General features: G+C 45.9%; 1 protein-coding gene across 5 annotated transcripts in view; it reads left to right on the top strand.

Moving 5' to 3' along the window:
* The first annotated feature begins 968 nt into the window (after positions 1-968).
* NRF1 (nuclear respiratory factor 1) overlaps positions 969-16,487 on the top strand; it is a 33,345-nt gene continuing 17,826 nt past the window's right edge. For all 5 annotated transcript variants that reach the window (XM_065743871.1, XM_065743867.1, XM_065743866.1 and 2 more), the window contains exons 1-9: positions 969-1,214; positions 1,334-1,565; positions 3,545-3,659; positions 5,461-5,587; positions 6,137-6,277; positions 9,878-10,036; positions 10,744-10,941; positions 11,940-12,041; positions 13,315-13,472. In XM_065743871.1, coding sequence (XP_065599943.1) covers positions 1,343-1,565; positions 3,545-3,659; positions 5,461-5,587; positions 6,137-6,277; positions 9,878-10,036; positions 10,744-10,941; positions 11,940-12,041; positions 13,315-13,472 — 1,223 coding nt within the window. In that variant the 5' untranslated portion in view covers positions 969-1,214; positions 1,334-1,342. The remainder of the gene's footprint in view (positions 1,215-1,333; positions 1,566-3,544; positions 3,660-5,460; positions 5,588-6,136; positions 6,278-9,877; positions 10,037-10,743; positions 10,942-11,939; positions 12,042-13,314; positions 13,473-16,487) is intronic.

Here is a 16,487-nt window from a genome sequence, read left to right as displayed (position 1 = left end):
TAAATGCTTGTAGCATTCAGTACACAGCGTTGTTGGTACTTCTTCCTGTAGCCTTGGGTGTGACTTGCCTTTCTTCCTCTCCCAAAGTCAATACAAGACTCAGGTAATCTCCTCCTGCCTTCCACCAAACCTTCTGTCCTCAGTTTGAGGTGCTCTCCCTTCTCTTTCATTCTTTCCACAGTGATTTGTAATCGTCTCTTTTGCAGTATCTCAAGTAGTTGCTCTTGGTTGGTTGGTCTGGCCAAGATAACTTTGGCCAAGAGCTCTTCCTCCTGGCATGGATCTCAGTGTCCCACTGTTCCTGAGTGGTTGGTCCTGATGATGTCATTTTTGGGCTTGCCATCAGCCTGATGACTATTTTGTTAGTGTGGCTGTTGTGCTGATCATTTGCAAAGCATTGTGTATTCCTAGCAGGATATATATGGTAGAAGTTATGGAAAGCTTTGGAAGAGCAGAGCTGAGTGTTGGCACACTATGGTTGAGTTGATCATGCAGTGCACCATGGCCAGGCCTGTACTTCTGTCTCTCTCCTCCTTAAAAACTGAATGGGTTTCCATGGAGAGGGTGTGGTAAAGAGCTTTTAATCCTGTGGACTTTCGACCCCTTTATTATGGCCACAAGGTCCTGCTGGCATGTGATGTCCTAGTGAGTGATGTACTGGTGCTTTCCCACCAGTGTACAAGTAGATACCTGCTGAAAATACCTCCCCATCTTCTGTCTTGTTCCTCCTGCTCAGATTTATGTTCATGCTGTGTGCTCTGGTGCCCTGCTGACTGTGTGAGCTGCTGCTCTGCTCAGTGGTTTACCATTTAGCTACATTAAATAAATATGCTTTGCATAATGCTTATGCTTAGGTCGTAATGATTTTGCCTGCTTCCGGACCCTGGGCAAATAATGCAGCAAAAGTTGTCTCCAGAAGACAACTTGCTGCCAGTAAACCTCTTTGCTGTCATTGTAATACATGTCCTGGGATGCAGAGGTTGGACTGTGTGTTGCTCTTGAGCATCTTCCCTTGGTGTCAAAGTGGCAGAAATAAGCTCCAGCCTTGCTCAGCCATGCAGGGCATCCAGTTTGGGAGCTCCAGGTGCGTGAAGACCTTATCTCCAGTGATGGTGCCTGCTTCCAGTGCTGTGTAGTTGGGAAATAGGATTTTTCAGAACCTTTTCTACCTCCCGGACCAGTAATGTCCCTCCTGTGGAAGTCCACTAGGGGAGGTAACCTCTGTTCCTTCCTGCTCATGTCCTGCTCACCCAGCTGGCTTCACCTTTTGTTCCCCTTATTTATGGTACACGTGTCCCTAACATCCAATCTATGATCTTTCTCTTCTTTCCAGTACCTATTGATGGAAGAACACGGAGTGACCCAAACAGAACACATGGCCACCATCGAGGCCCACGCAGTGGCCCAGCAGGTGCAGCAGGTCCATGTGGCCACCTACACAGAACACAGCATGCTGAGTGCTGATGAGGACTCGCCTTCCTCACCTGAGGACACCTCCTATGATGACTCTGACATCCTCAACTCCACGGCTGCCGACGAGGTGACAGCTCACCTGGCTGCAGCAGGTAAAGCAGCAGGGTGCTCAGCATCCTTCTCATGACATACCATTCGTACTGAGGTCACCAACCATGCCTGAGGGGTGTCAGGATGGTCCTTTTGCTCCCATGGGATTCTGTGAATGCTTCCTTCTTGCTTCAGTTTTAGTTGGGCTTTAAGAACCCTTCCAACTCAACCATACCATGATTCTGTGATCCTTAAGGACCCTTCCAGCCCAACTATACCATGATTCGGTGATCCTTAAGGACTCTTCCAACCCAGTCTGTAATCTTTAATGTCCCTTCCAACCCATGCTGGGATTTTATGATCTTTAAGGCTCATTCCAACCCAAGCCATTCTATATATGGTACTGTTTCAGGATCACAAACCCCTTCCAGTAAACTCCTGCCACATGTCCTCAAAATTTGCCTTGAAGTAGGTCTACCTTTCTAGTAGAAAAAAGCAATGATAATTGATAAATCAGCACTCACAAACTGATCTGGCTCCTTATCTGTGAAATAAAGCTCCCGACCTGCTTGTCAGAAGTTCTCAAAGCAGCTCAGTATCAGCGCTTATAGATGCAGTGAGCATCCCTGCTAAACATGCTGAGCAGTCAACCCTTGCTACAGACAGCTTGCAGTTGGAAGCGAGACAACCTGTTGACGTGTCCTTAATAAAAAGGTAAAATCTTTAAGAGTTTCTGTAGAATGGTGAGAAGACAACTGCTCCTGGAGAAACCTTTCTAGATGTGTACAGCATGAAAAGAGGAGGATTGTGTGCATTAAGAAGGTCCAACTTTAGGTGTCACAATAGATATCACTGGAGAGGAGGTAGTTGAGTAGAGGCTATTGCCAATGGCTTCAAGCTTGTATAGAAGGAAAATGGGAGTGGTGAAATGGGTAAGGATGTGATGCAGGTTGAGGTTGGAAGGCTGCAGTGGTCACATACCCGCAGCTGCTTTGTGAAATTGTTGAATCCATGTGGTGTGAGGACTTACTGGCCACCTGCAATAGCTTGGCTTAGGGCAGCAGGACCAGATGCTGTGTTTCCTTTGTCCTAACTCATTTAAATGAGTTATCGTGATGATCTGCCACTTCAGGTGATAAAAACTGAAAGTTAACACAAAAAAGCATCCCTGTATCTGGTGGTTCCCCAAATGCATATTTGAGCTGTTGGCTGTGATCTTTCCATCTCCTGCTGTCAGGAGAAGGGCTGAGCTGGGACCTGGCTCTTTCTCAGCTTTATTCTCCTTAACATCAGGCTGAAATACAGATGTGAAATCTGCCTGAGTGGCAGTGTTCAGAAATAGTCTCTCACCATGCTCGATCGCTCTTGGAGGTCTTCTGTGTCTGTACATTGACTCACAGCTTCATGGTCCTGAACACCATCCCACTGAGCATTCTACCACCCAGTGAGCATTCTGCTCTTTGCTTATTGTTTCTGCAGCCTCAACTCCTGCAGGATTTTCCTTTTCCTCCCCAGCAACCTGGTGGTCTGTTGCAGGAGAGTCTCATTGCAAGGGAGCCTCAGGTGCTCTGCAGTCTCTGGTTGCACTTCCCATGTCCACCATACCCAAAGCCTGTGCACAGTGCAGCTTTTCTGCAGATACTGTCTCTCAGTGTTTAAAATAAATTATGATGGTTCCAGCATTTGGTAGCTTAGGGCTTCCTGCTTCTGTAGCTGCACCTCTGTTAAACACAAAGCTTTGGGGCCACCTGGTGTGGCCTTTCACTCTGACACATGGAGAAACAGTGGGACCCTGGGCATCCTGATGTAGTGGTGGGCAGCTAGCTCATAGCAGGGGTTAGGGCTTTGAGGTCCCTTTCAACCCAAATGTTCTCTTATTCTGTGACCTTTAAGGTCCTTTCCAACCCAATTCATTCTGTGATCTGTAATGGTCCCTTCCAGCCCAACCATTCCTTGATTCTGTGATCGTTATGGCCTAATTCAACCCAAGCCATTCTGTATCTGGAACAGTGCTGATTCACCTCTGTGGTTTCATTTCCAGGCCCTGTGGGGATGGCAGCAGCTGCTGCTGTGGCAACAGGTAAAAAACGAAAGCGACCGCACGTTTTTGAGTCCAACCCATCCATCCGTAAGAGGCAGCAGACCCGTTTGCTACGGTAAGGACTCCTTCTGCACTCTGACACCTTGGGTTGCCTCTTCCATCCATCCCAGTGCCATTTGTGTGCTGACCAGAGGCTGCCCAGCTCTAGGGGTTTTGGAGCATTGTTTCTGGAGCCTACGAGCAGTATTTTTAATGATCAGGAATGGGTCAAAGCGTTGCTTTGGTTCAATCTGTCACAGTAACATTGCCTTCCAAGGTCTTCCAGTGACTTTACAGGTGTTCTGAGAGCTACAGCCACATCCCATCTCTGAGGATATATCTATCAAGTGAAGAATGCTTGTTTTTTTGCATGATGACATAATCCTTCAGAGTGCTCTGAGCATCTCTGCCCACCTGATGGCCACCAAGGAGCTCTGGTGCTGCAGGGCTTTCTGGAAGCCTGTGGTGATCACTGCAGTGTTGCCTTTAGGACCCATTTCTAAACATTGGTTGCTGCTGTTGAGAACATTTTGAAACACATCAGCTTTTGCTTTTTAAACAGTTCTGACCTCAGTTAGATTGTATTAAAGAAGTTGGGATATTTGTCATCCTGTGCTGATGACAAATATGACAGGCACACTTCATGCACTGAGGCGGTGAATCCAGTGTCACCTTTTCTCCCTCTGCTTCAAACTCTTGCAAAGCTGGTGAGAAACTGAACTGGTTTCCTTACACTGTGTTTATTCACCTGCTAAGTCCTTTAACACCCCCTGCAAATGACCAAAGTGGAAAGAAATGGAGCAGGTTTGGTGTTAAACAGTGCTTCCTGGGAGTAGGCTCCTTTTCTTTTATAGCTTCATTCTGTTTTTCCCTCCTCCCCATGACTCAGCCACATGTTTGCAGTATTCCTGAAGAGCAGATTTCTTTCTCCCTTGGCGTGTGAACAACATATTTTAAAAGAAACTCCTCTGTTAAGGAATTACTGCAACTGCTTTGTTTTAGTACTTGTAAAATACTGACAAAATGCATCATTTTTGTGCATTCTGATCAACTGAACACCTCTAAGCAACAGTGTGCATCTAATGGGAAGTTGGTTTCTCATTCTGGGATCTCTACACAGCTGCTGGTGGTGGTGGTTTTTGGCACGGAGCTGCCAACAGCAGGTTCTGAAATGACCAGGACAGATCCTGAAATATCCTCTTGTGGCTATACTGAGCTTACGTGGTGGTACTACTCCTCTTTTGCTTAATGAGGTTCTGCTGAAGTTCCTGATGCATTCTCTCGTGTTGTTTAGAAGTTAGGAAGAGGAGGAAGGTCTATGATGGAACATTTTCTTCCTACAGAGAGCTCATTCCAAGGGGACTCACTGATGAGGCAGGTGCATGTGGCTCCCTGTGCTCTGCTGGTGCAACACTCCTGGTTCTTGCCTTATTGTGGAGCTGTCAACTGAATGCCAACAGTTCTGGTTTGGATACCAGAGATTCACAGTGCGATGCTATGAGTCCAGACATAATATCTGAAATATCATTGAAATATTCAAATTCTTCACCTTACAAGTTCTGTATCCTAGTACTTTTGGCCAGTGTCAGAGTTAAGGGCAGCAGGAGATGCACATTAGCTTTGCTGCTGTGTTTATTTCTCTTTCCATTGTGTGTCAGTGGGGAAAAAATTGGAGAACAGGAGAATAGCTGATATTTGAGCTGCTGTGCGACTGCAGAGGGCCCAGCAGGGAAGCACTGTGTGGCTGATCTGACAGCTGGGGCTCTGCTGCTCACCTGGTTTGTGAATGGGATGCATCCAAAAAGGGAGCTGACAATGGGAAGAGTCGTGTTTCTGCAGGGCTCTCAGCTGACACCTATTCACTGGTTCTCTTTCAGGAAGCTCCGCGCCACGCTGGATGAGTACACCACCAGAGTGGGGCAGCAAGCCATCGTCCTGTGCATCTCACCCTCCAAACCCAACCCTGTCTTTAAAGTCTTTGGAGCTGCACCCTTGGAGAACGTGGTAGGTGTCTCTTGAAAAAGTCATACAATAAACTGTGTACCCTCTTTGCAGGTTTAATTCTGGCTCAGGCCAGCTTTGCAAGCCTGGCAGTGATCTGAAGATCACGTTTAAGGCCCTGGAAATAGGAATTCAGTGTATGAATGTGAGTTTAGCACTGAGGTCCTTTCTTTGCATGGATTTTGATTGTCCAGCACAGCTCACCAGGGCCAGTAGCCTTAATTAAAATTGCAGGTTATGATTTATGTCTTCAAGCACAGCATGCACCCTACCACAGACCAGCAAGCAAGTGGAGCAGATCCTGACTACAATAAGTCTGACTTCTGAACTTAACTTTGATCTCACAAATCCTTCCACCTGGTGGTGTTACCCAACATTTCATCATTGCCCTTGGAAGCAGCCAAGCCTTCAGGGCTGGTGGGTGTTTTTGCACTGTGCTGTTTGTTCCTTTGGCTCCCGAGCACCCTGGGGGAAGGTGGCTGGCCCTGCTCCTCACTTCTCCTCTCCTGGTGCTCCACACCTTGTTTACCTGAGCTTAATGATTCCCCACAGGTACGCAAGTACAAGAGCATGATTCTGGAAGACCTGGAGTCAGCGCTGGCAGAGCACGCTCCTGCACCTCAGGAGGTTAACTCAGAGTTACCACCCCTCACCATTGATGGCATTCCTGTCTCAGTGGACAAGATGACCCAGGTAAGCACAGTCATGGCAGAAATTTGGTAGAACCAGAATATGTGGCATCCTCACATCCTGATTTCTACACCTGAGCTTGTGTCTGCATCTCCAGGGGATGCACTTGATCTCTTCTTTCTTTCCCATGGGACGTGACAGCTCTAGTTAGATATGAAGCTTTGTTATTGCTGCTTGTTTTCTGCATGCAGCAGCAGAAGTGCTTCTCAGAGCTCGAGACTGTAGGCAGCACCACTCTTTGAGCTGCTTTTCTCACCTCCCATACACCAGGGAAAGTATTTCGTCCTGCAGACTGCAGTGGTTTATGAGCCCTGAGGTCAGAGAGGTAGCTTCTGCTGTACCATTTTGTCTTATCCTCCTTTTTTTTCTGTGTGTTCTAGAACCTTCCCTCATTTATCTGCTAGAACAGAGAGGAGCTTGCAGTCATTTAAGGACATCAAACCTTGGGTGAGATAGTGGTGGAGACTGCCCTAGAGAAGCAGGGACTCCCCTTCTGTCCAGGTCCAGCCCTTTGCTGACTTTATTTTCTTATGATAAAGTTGGAAATTAAATATTTTAACATCAAGAGTTGCTTAAGTGCTCTCTAGTTCTCTTCCAGCAAAGCAACCTTTCCTCCAAACATCTGTGAAAAAAATACTAATACTTCTCACGTCAGGTTAAAAAATTAGTTTTTTTTCCTTCCAAGCATGACATGTTCTTGGTCTTTAGGAAAGTCTGCACAAAGATTTAGCCAAGCCAAGGTGCCCTTGGGGTTTGCTTGCTTCCTCCACTGTGTATTCCTCCACTGTGTATTCCCATCCTCTTGGCTCAGTTAAATGAGAAATGCTTTTACTTCCTTTCTTCCTCCTCCATGTTTTGCTAGGAAAAATTGTGCCAACTGCTGATGCAACAGCACAGCAACATGAGGCTGGTTAATGCTGGACTTGAGCTGTGGTAAAACACGTCTTGTGTTAGGAGTAACTCTCTTCTTTCCAGTGCAACATTGTCACCCAGAACAGCTTTCTGAAGGTTTCTCCCAAGCTGTGGACAGTCTGTGCTCTTCATGTCCAGCATTGCAGTGCTTTGTGTATATATTACGGGCTGGTACTGAAGTCCAGCCCTTATCCTGTGACTCTGGAGACAGCATTCAGCCTCAGTTTCCCTGTATATCACACAGGGATGATGTTCTGTAGGTGTTCTCCTAAAATTTTAGGTCTCTCAATGCCTGGAGGCCATCTGAGGACAGAACTGACAGCACTGCAGCCTCCTGGGTAGATTCTCACAACCCAGGAGGTGTTCCTCCTTGCAGAATTTTCAGGGAGTAAATATGGTGCATGTGGTGGTTATGAGGTAATTTCATTCCTAAAGGAGTCCAGCTGCCATATAGTTTTTGCCAGACTCTTAAATAGAAGCACAAAGCAGATATGCTGAGTACGATGAGGCTGCTGTCATTTTTGTGCCACAGTGGCACAAAATTCATTACTTTGAGAGAGTGGGTGATAACACTGACTGCTAAATCACTGCAACATGTTGCATGGCTGGAGATGCTATTATTTTTTTGTAGGAATTCTGATTCCCAAAGCTGCTGATACAATTCCATTCAGTGTTAGCAGTTAGAGAGCTTTTCAACCAAACAGCACAAAATCGTATGGAAACACAAAGCCCTGTGGAAACCCCAAATATTTGTAAGTACAAATGGAGCAGCACCATGAAGAGGTGCATCTATGGAAGCTGCAGGTGCCTGCAGGCAAGTGGTAGAGGCATCAGCTCCTCAAAGGGGGAGGGTGAGAATCTCTCCTTTTAATTGCTCTGCTTCCTTGCTGGTCTAGAGGGAAATAAAGGCCAAGCAGGGCTGCTTTGAGCAAAGAGCATCACTCACCTCAGCTGTGCAGGAGATAGGAATGGGTGTTGGAAGTCTGACCCTGGAGCTGTTGCATAGAAATGTCTTCTTGTTTTGTGGGCTCTGCTAAGCTGATGCTCCTCACCAGAGTTGTGCATGTGCTATGGGGAAGTGCCCAGTTCTGCTCTCCTGAATGAGACTCCTGCAGCTGGGATGCTCCACAAGCACCTTATTACAGCTTTGACAGATGCCTTGCTTTTCAGTCTGGGTGTTAAAAGTAAAATAAACAGATTAAAATTGGCTGTTGGAAAAACAGCTGCAGTTGTTTCTTTGCCTTCTTCCACTCAGGAGCCCCCTGTGCTGCTTTTTGGAGGTGCTTGGGGCCAGGAGAAGATTCCCAGCTGCAGGTTTTCTGCCCTCTAGAAGCCTCATCATGGCATTACCTTTAAGCCCTGGATGCTCTTCATACAGAATCCCTTGTTCTCAGCATTTGTGCTGTGTACCATTGCAGATGATAGTACTGGGATTAGTTTACTTCCATTGATAGTTGGAGTACATCTCTAGTGGTCCCTTCCAACCCCTAAAATTCTGATTGAGTTCAGTATCAAAACAATGAAGCCAAAGAGTGTCATGGAGACATTTCTTTCAATTTCTTTCCAACTTTTGGTGCTGGAGGTTATAAAAACCTTTCCCAGACCTGACACCAGGGTGAACTGTGGTCTTTTTGGGGAGAGCTTTGCTTTTTCAGAGGATGTTTCATGAATGGAAGCAGCAGTACCTGGCTCCCATGGATTTTGCTGGCTGCACCCCTGGAGATGTGGAGTCTTTGTCTTGGAAGTGCTGGGGTGAGGTTTCATTATGGCACTAATTAGAGCCATCCTCTTGCTGGAGCAGCTGATTGTCTCCCTGGTGGATTAAAGGCAAGCCCTCCTAACAAGTGCCTTGAACTGCTGAACTCCCCAGGACCAGTAATTAATCCATCTGTTAACAAGGAGTGTAGCTTGCAGATAGCAGTTCTGAGAAGGAGCTTTTAACTGTTTTTGCACCAGGCAAAATTGGTTTTTGTTATTTTCTTTTTCATCAAAGTACACTTAAATTTTTCTTGTTAAGTAAGCTCAGAGCCCGTGTTACTTCCTGTGGTTGGACTCTTTTTGCTCTGTGTTCCTGCAGAGCTCATAGAACCATAGAATATCCCAATGGAAGGGACCCATAGGGTTCATTGAGTCCAACTCCTGACTCCTTTAGACCCCTGCTGTTATTAAGGAGGCAGCCTGTGAATGAACTGGTTTATTATTAACTAGTTTCAGGGCAGCAATACTCAGACTGGAACCAGGGCTGTGGTTGGGATGGCTGGGAGAAACTCCCCTGCTATGGCTGAAAGTGTGAGGAACCCTGCAGAAGTGACAAAAGGACTCCCATGGACACAGTCACACCGGGAATGTTCTACTGTTGTTGGTTTTTCCTGCATTATTCTGACTTTTTACCCCCTTCAGATCTCTTTGTGATAGTTCTTGAACTGTAAAGTGTGTTGGTGCTGTGTGTTAACACAATGTGTGTCTTGCCTTATTGCTCTAGTTGGCTTAATTTTGGTTTTACTCTTCCATATTTTATCTCTAAGCTCTTCTCAGCTGAGGCCTGGGAGAAGATAGTGCAGTTTTGTCCATTTTCCTTGGGCATTCAGCTCTTTTCCAGTCCGTAGTTCGATTAAGATGGAAGCAACATTGTGATTTTGTGCTACCAGTTGATGTGAGTACCTAATAACCCTCTGATGTGTTTTGTTTCAGGCACAGCTGCGAGCATTCATCCCGGAGATGCTGAAGTATTCAACGGGTCGTGGGAAACCAGGCTGGGGCAAGGAGAGCTGCAAACCTATTTGGTGGCCTGAGGACATTCCCTGGGCCAACGTCCGCAGTGATGTGCGCACGGAGGAGCAGAAGCAGCGGGTGCGTGGCTGTGTGTCTGCCTTCATGCTGGGCCAGGACTGCTCTGCTCTCCAAACATGCACTTAATTTGCTGCAGAGTCTGTGTCGTGGCATCATGAAGCCCTTGAAGGGTCCCTGTCCCATTCTTAGCACGTGGGACCTCTGTGCATCAAGGGAAGTGCTCAGAGATAGAGCCATGAAAAAAAAAAGAGATAGCAGGTGAAAAGATCCTTGGGGATATCACTTACAGCAACAGATCCCATGTATAGGTGATGTTTCCACCAACCTGTTGGTATCAGAGAAAGCTGCTAGGGTGTGCACATCTGTAGACTGATGCGAGCTGGTTGGGTGGGGATGAATATCTGGAAATGGCAGCTGGGAGTGATTTTCTACTTAATGACCTCAGTCCCTTAATGAAGATTCCTTGAAAGATAGAGAAACAGATTTAATTGAGAAATTTGCCCTTTTCCCTGGCCAGATGTGCTTGTTATGTATCTACTCAGAAATGTAATAGCTCTCAGAATGTCTTCTGATTGTTGGAGATGAAAGGAACGTTATTAATTACCAGGAACATTGTGTTTCTTTGAGAATTTATTGAGAAAAAAAAACCCAAAAAAACACACATCAAGACCCCCCCAGTAATGGAAAGCATGCAACAGCAATAGCAGCACTGCAGTGGTTCACAAAAGATTTTCACGTTTATTCTTCACTCCTTGTGATTCTGGTAGGTGTCATGGACCCAAGCACTGAGGACTATCGTGAAGAACTGCTACAAGCAGCATGGGCGTGAGGACCTGCTCTACGCATTTGAAGATCAGCAGACACAGCAACAGACCACAACCACACACAGTATAGCACACCTGGTGCCCTCACAGACAGTGGTACAGACCTTCAGTAACCCTGATGGCACTGTGTCCCTCATCCAGGTGAGTGAAACCCTCACCTCGGCAGCCCTCCATTGTTCTCTCTCCAGCACTTCCCTGTCTGTCTGGAGCTGGAGAGCCAAGCACTGAGTGCAGTGTTCCACATGTGGCTGAGCAGGGGAGAGGAGAACCTCCCTGCCCTGCTGGCCACACTCTGTGCAATGAACCTCAGGGAACCATTGGCCTTCTTGGCCACCAGAGTACACTGCTGACTCATGGTCAACTGTTGGCCAGCCAAGACATCATTGGCCTTCTTGGTCTCAAGGACACAGTGCTTGCTCATCATGGTAAACCTGTTGGCCACCATTGGCCTTCTTGGCCACCAGGGAACACTGCTGACTCATAGTCAACTGTTGATCAATCATTGGTCAGCTGTTGGCTAACCAGGACACCACTGACTTTCTTGGCAAGTAGGACACACTGCTTAAGCTCAATAAAGCAGCTCTATCCTGTCTCTTTCCCACTCTGTTCCCTTGCTTTCCTGTTATGGCAGCACAAATGCAACTGCTGCTGTTTGGCAAAGAGGTCTAGGGATCAGATGTAGGTTTCACTGACGCATTCATAAACAGATGCGCTGTTTAGGTGGCCACACAATACCTGTGGTGACCTTGGCATGGAGCCATGGGAAGAAAGGTGGTGGGCCCTTGACTTTCTGGAACTTCAAAGTTGAATTCTCCTTATGAACAAAGCTGCACATCTCCCAGATTTTGCCTTTTCCCACTGTTAAATGGGGAAAAAACCTGTAATTTCCAAAGCCAGTGTGGTATTGAGGATGAACTAATGTTTGCCAAGTACCTGGAGTGGTAAGCAGTGTTACAAATTAAGCAGGGTATGTTTATTATGTGACTTCCACCCAGCGGGAGAAGCGTAACTCTGCCTACACACTGTACTGTTATTCTCTGTGGATACAACACCATTTCATCTGAGAACATTTGAGTGTGCCTTTGCTAGTCCCTTCACTCTGCCATTTTCCTTCAACTGCATCTTGTTGACTTCCATAGGTTGGCACTGGTGCCACGGTTGCCACTCTGGCCGACGCCTCCGAGCTGCCTACCACAGTTACCGTCGCACAAGTCAATTATTCTGCAGTGACTGATGGAGAGGTAAGGATCCAGGGTGTGCTCATTAGTATTTTCTGCAATAAAGTGGTCACAAAACAGCAAGCCTTCCTTCCCCACTCTGCAGTGTTAACAGTTAAGATACACGTGAGCGTGACATGATGCTGACAGCTGTTTTGTCAGCTCAGGGTTAGGAATGGGATTTTTTTGAGCCTGTGTTTAGTAGAGGGTATTGCATGGCTGTGGGCAAGTTGTGTGGATTTTGGCTGCTGATCTCTGGATAAAATGAAAACTGATAGTTTTCTGCAGCTTTTGGAGAGGTTTGCAGGTGAATATTTGGAGAGAGCTGTTTAAATTCACATTGATGTTGAGACAACAACATAAGGAACCAGGATTTCCAACAGTGGAAGGTCTGTTTTACTTTGTGTAGATGGAACTTTCCTGGCGACAGGTGGCAGCACAGAACAGCTTTATTCTGCACAAGACCCTGTTTCCATCCCAGAAGCCTGGCTGTGACCTTGAAGTACTTCAGAGCTGCTTTGAGGGTTTTCAGCACCAGCTCTATCTCTTGAGATCTGGAAGAAAGTACAATAGAAATGAAAAGAGCACAGGCATCTAGTTCCTAATTGAAAGAATTTTCTTCATCACCTGCTAAGGCATCCTTATTAGTGTGTTCAAGGTTGTTAGTGGTCTGAAATGTTTATGGATGAGAACAGAGATGGGGAAGAAAAAAGATCTTCATCTTGGTAGGAGTGCCAGTTGATGGGCCTTATCCGCCACTCTCAGTTGTTTGATCCAGTGTTGATTCCTTGTTCACATCCTAATGAATTCTGTGGCCACACACTCATTATGTTATAAAGTTCCAGGTAGAGAAGGAATTATGACCAAGTAGAAAATGATCAGCTGAGACTAGCTGAGCTGAACTCGAAGTAATGTGAAATCTATCAGTATAAAGGGAAGTAAGGGAATTAAGGACCTAAAATAGGATAAAAGAATATACTCCATTTGGTATTATCTTTTTAAAGTGCATCTCTGCAGCAAAAGGAAGTCCTAGCTGTAAGCTCACGTGGGTTTGTGCCAAGTGCTGGCTATATGAACCCATTCATGGCTGGGAGAGGATTGTAGGGTCCACAATCTCACTTGGACCATGGTCCTTCTCCTCTCATGCTCTCTTTTCCCCTGTTGAAGTCTTTGGGAGGGGAGTCAGAATTCTGCAAATGCCTCTTGGAGCCATCTGGCTCCTTTGTTTTGGGAAGCAGCCACCCACTTATGAGGTGGCATTCTATCCAAAGACCTTCCTCTCTTTTTTTCCCCATAGGTGGAGCAGAACTGGGCAACGCTACAGGGGGGTGAGATGACCATCCAGACAACGCAGGCATCGGAGGCCACGCAGGCGGTAGCATCGCTAGCAGAAGCAGCAGTGGCAGCATCTCAAGAGATGCAGCAAGGAGCAACTGTTACCATGGCACTCAACAGGTATGTGTGCACTTCCTTCTAGGTTTTCATCTTACCATCTTCACTGTAAAAAGCTGCAGTGCACAGCCCCAGTAAAGGCTTTTCCTTAGCAAGCTCCTGGTTCAGCCTGTGTCCACATGTCTGTGTGGTGGTTCTTAGTTTCCACTGTAACTGTAGAAGCATGCTGAATGGAAATTTCCTGAAAGAGGAAAAGATGGGTGTAACTGTACCCTCTAGGTGATCTGATTTGTATAGCAAGGGTCCAGTTACAGCACTGAACTTGCTGATGAAGAATCATGGTGTGCTAACGGTGCCTGTCAAGACACAAATCCATGATGCTGATGGTTGGAGTAGAGCTCTAGAACAGTGTTAGGTGTGGATCATAAATTACCAAAGCAGCCATCTTGATCCTGGGAGCAATCCGTGATGTGCTTCCAAGTGCTTCCAGTGTTCAGGGGAACTTATAAACAGGAGAGAGAATGATGTTTTACCTGGGCAGACAGTGATAGCACAAGGGGAAGTGGTTTTAAATTAAAAGAGGGGAAATTTAGGTTAGATATGAAGAGGAAATTCTTTACTCAGAGGCAGAGAGGCCTTGGCACTGCTGCCCAGAGAAGCTGTGGATGCCCCGTTCCTGAACAGGGCCCTGGGCAGCTTGAGCTAGTGGGAGCCACCAGTCCATGGCAGGAGTGGGGTTAGGGTTGCTTTGGGGTCCCTTCCAACCCAACCACCCTGTGGTTCTATGGTCTTCAAGGTCCTTTCTCTATGATCTCTAAGTTCTTTTCCAACCCAAGCCATTTGATGACCTTTAAGGTCCCTTCCACCCCAGGAGTGGATCCTTAAGGATCACAGATCCTTAAGGACCCTTCCTTCCAACCCAACCACAATGTGATTCTAAGAAATTGCTGCTGAGTCACAAACAAACAAAGAACTACTTCTGTTTGTGATCCAGATCCAAGTCCATCAGTTGTGTTCTTTTCTGCTACCACATGAGGCTGATTGATCAGGCTTTATTAGTAATAGTTCCACAGCAAATTTTCCTTCCAAAACCACGTGATCTTTTTAGGATGCTGTAGGAAGAACAGCTCAAGCAACTAGTCATGGAGCTGCAGGAGAAAGCCCTATCTCCTTGAATCCCATTTCCAGACTTAATTTTATCCCATCATTAATAGTTCTAGCTCTTCAGGTCGTGATGAACAGTCCCTTTTCTGTGTTAGTTGAGAAAGTTCAGAATCTGGAATCACAGAACCATAGATTTTATTGATCTAATAAGAAGTGTTAAAAGTGAAGGGAGACTGCTGAAAAATACAAATGGAAGAACTTTCCAGAGACAGCTGTGTGTGCAAGCTGTGCTTGTACCCAGTAGGAGTAAGTCTGAAGCAGTTTGTAGGTCAGGAGCAGCATCTCAGTGGAAATGATGGGCCTAGTTTTATTTCCCAGTTTTTGTCACCTTCTTCCTTTATTGATCATAGAAGTGCTGGGAACTCTTCTTGGGTGATGGGCCCTCACAACCCTTCCGTGTGGAAGAGGTGTACTTTTTTTTTTTTTTAATGCAAAAAGGCCAACTAACAGCAAAACTTCACTCCTGCTCAGTTGATCAGATACAAACTGCTGTTTTCCAGTGGTCACATTTTGTTGATTTTCACAGAAGCAGTGGAGCTCATATCCCTGACATAAATACCAAGTTCCTACAGGATTGGACAAGATCTTATCAGAAAATAGGAGATCAGGAACTGATAATCTTCAGAGATTCCCTTAGCTAAGTCGTTGCTCTGGTTGGTCACATATCAGGTTAAACAAGTTCATATTTTAGTTTTCAAGAGCTGCTTTTGGAATCTGTTGAGGATATTCCACTATTTCCACTGAGGCCTTTGGAAGCAGTCTTTTGAATCTGACAGATCTCAGGAATCAGAAGCCTTCCACTTTATATTTAATTCAGGGCTGCTGAACATCTTTTGATTTTTCCCAATGAAGGAAGCAACTTGAGATGACTTGGGCTGTTTAGAAATGAAAATCCACCCCGAGTGAGTTCAGTTGGAAGGTGTGCAGCATCCAAGCAGGAAATTAGGTGAGAGGAACAGTGAGTAGGAAGTACTCATAAAACATTTGGACCCATTTTATGAGAGAATCGTAGAGCCATGGAATATACTGAGTTGGAAGGGACCCTGGAAGTCTATGAAGTCATAAGAGAATGAGAAGGGAGCAGTTATTTTCCATTTCATAGAATCGTAGAATCATTAAGGTTAGAAAAGACAACTAAGATTAAGTTCAGCCATCAACCCATCACCACCATGCCCCACGTCCTTCATTTCTGGCAATATCAGACTTAACAGCTGCCCAGCAAGACCAGGGTGGTAGTTTTTCAGTCAGGATGTTGTGGAAGCAAAAAATATATATATACATATAAATGGGTTTCAAAGGGGATTAGAAAATTCAAACCTGATGGTCCAGATGCGGTCTGTGCTGTTGGAAATCAATACAGTGCTGACTGCAGGAAGCTGAGAGAGTGTAGGAAGGGAAGGATCATATATGGATCCTAAATACTTGGTAGTGGCTGCTCTCACGGCAGGGTTGCTGCATTAGAAGGGACCTTTGGTATGACCTCATTTGTACAAAGAAACTTGAGCACACCATGCTTAGCTACCAATCACTCATTAAAAAGAATTATTAAACCACGTGGCTGGAGAGAAGCACTGTATCTTGGCTAAATAGGGAGCTGCTGATGTGATCCTGGTGGTGGTGGAGTTTTGGACAAGGTAAAATCAGTAATGAAGGTGGAGCTGTAAAATCTGGAGAGACTCAGTGGCAAAAAAAAAAAAAAAGAAAGAAAAAAAAAGAGTTTTGTGCCCAGAAACAGAGGCAGAAGGGAGCCATGTGATGGAATGTCCTTGGACTGTCCAAATGCTTTTTGTAAACAAAGGAATGGATATTCTGTTAGGCAAGCTGTCAAGAAGCCACTGGAAGCAGCTTACTCCCATGTATTCCTCCTCAACTATAGCTTTCCCATTCTGGATAACTTCAGCTGGCCATGATAAA

The sequence above is a fragment of the Cyrtonyx montezumae genome, unplaced genomic scaffold, assembly GCF_038088225.1.
Source record: "Cyrtonyx montezumae isolate F1298 unplaced genomic scaffold, pur_monq_1.0 scaffold_3, whole genome shotgun sequence".
NCBI classification, from domain to species: Eukaryota; Metazoa; Chordata; class Aves; order Galliformes; family Odontophoridae; genus Cyrtonyx; species Cyrtonyx montezumae.
This window is presented reverse-complemented; position numbering and strand designations above follow the sequence as displayed.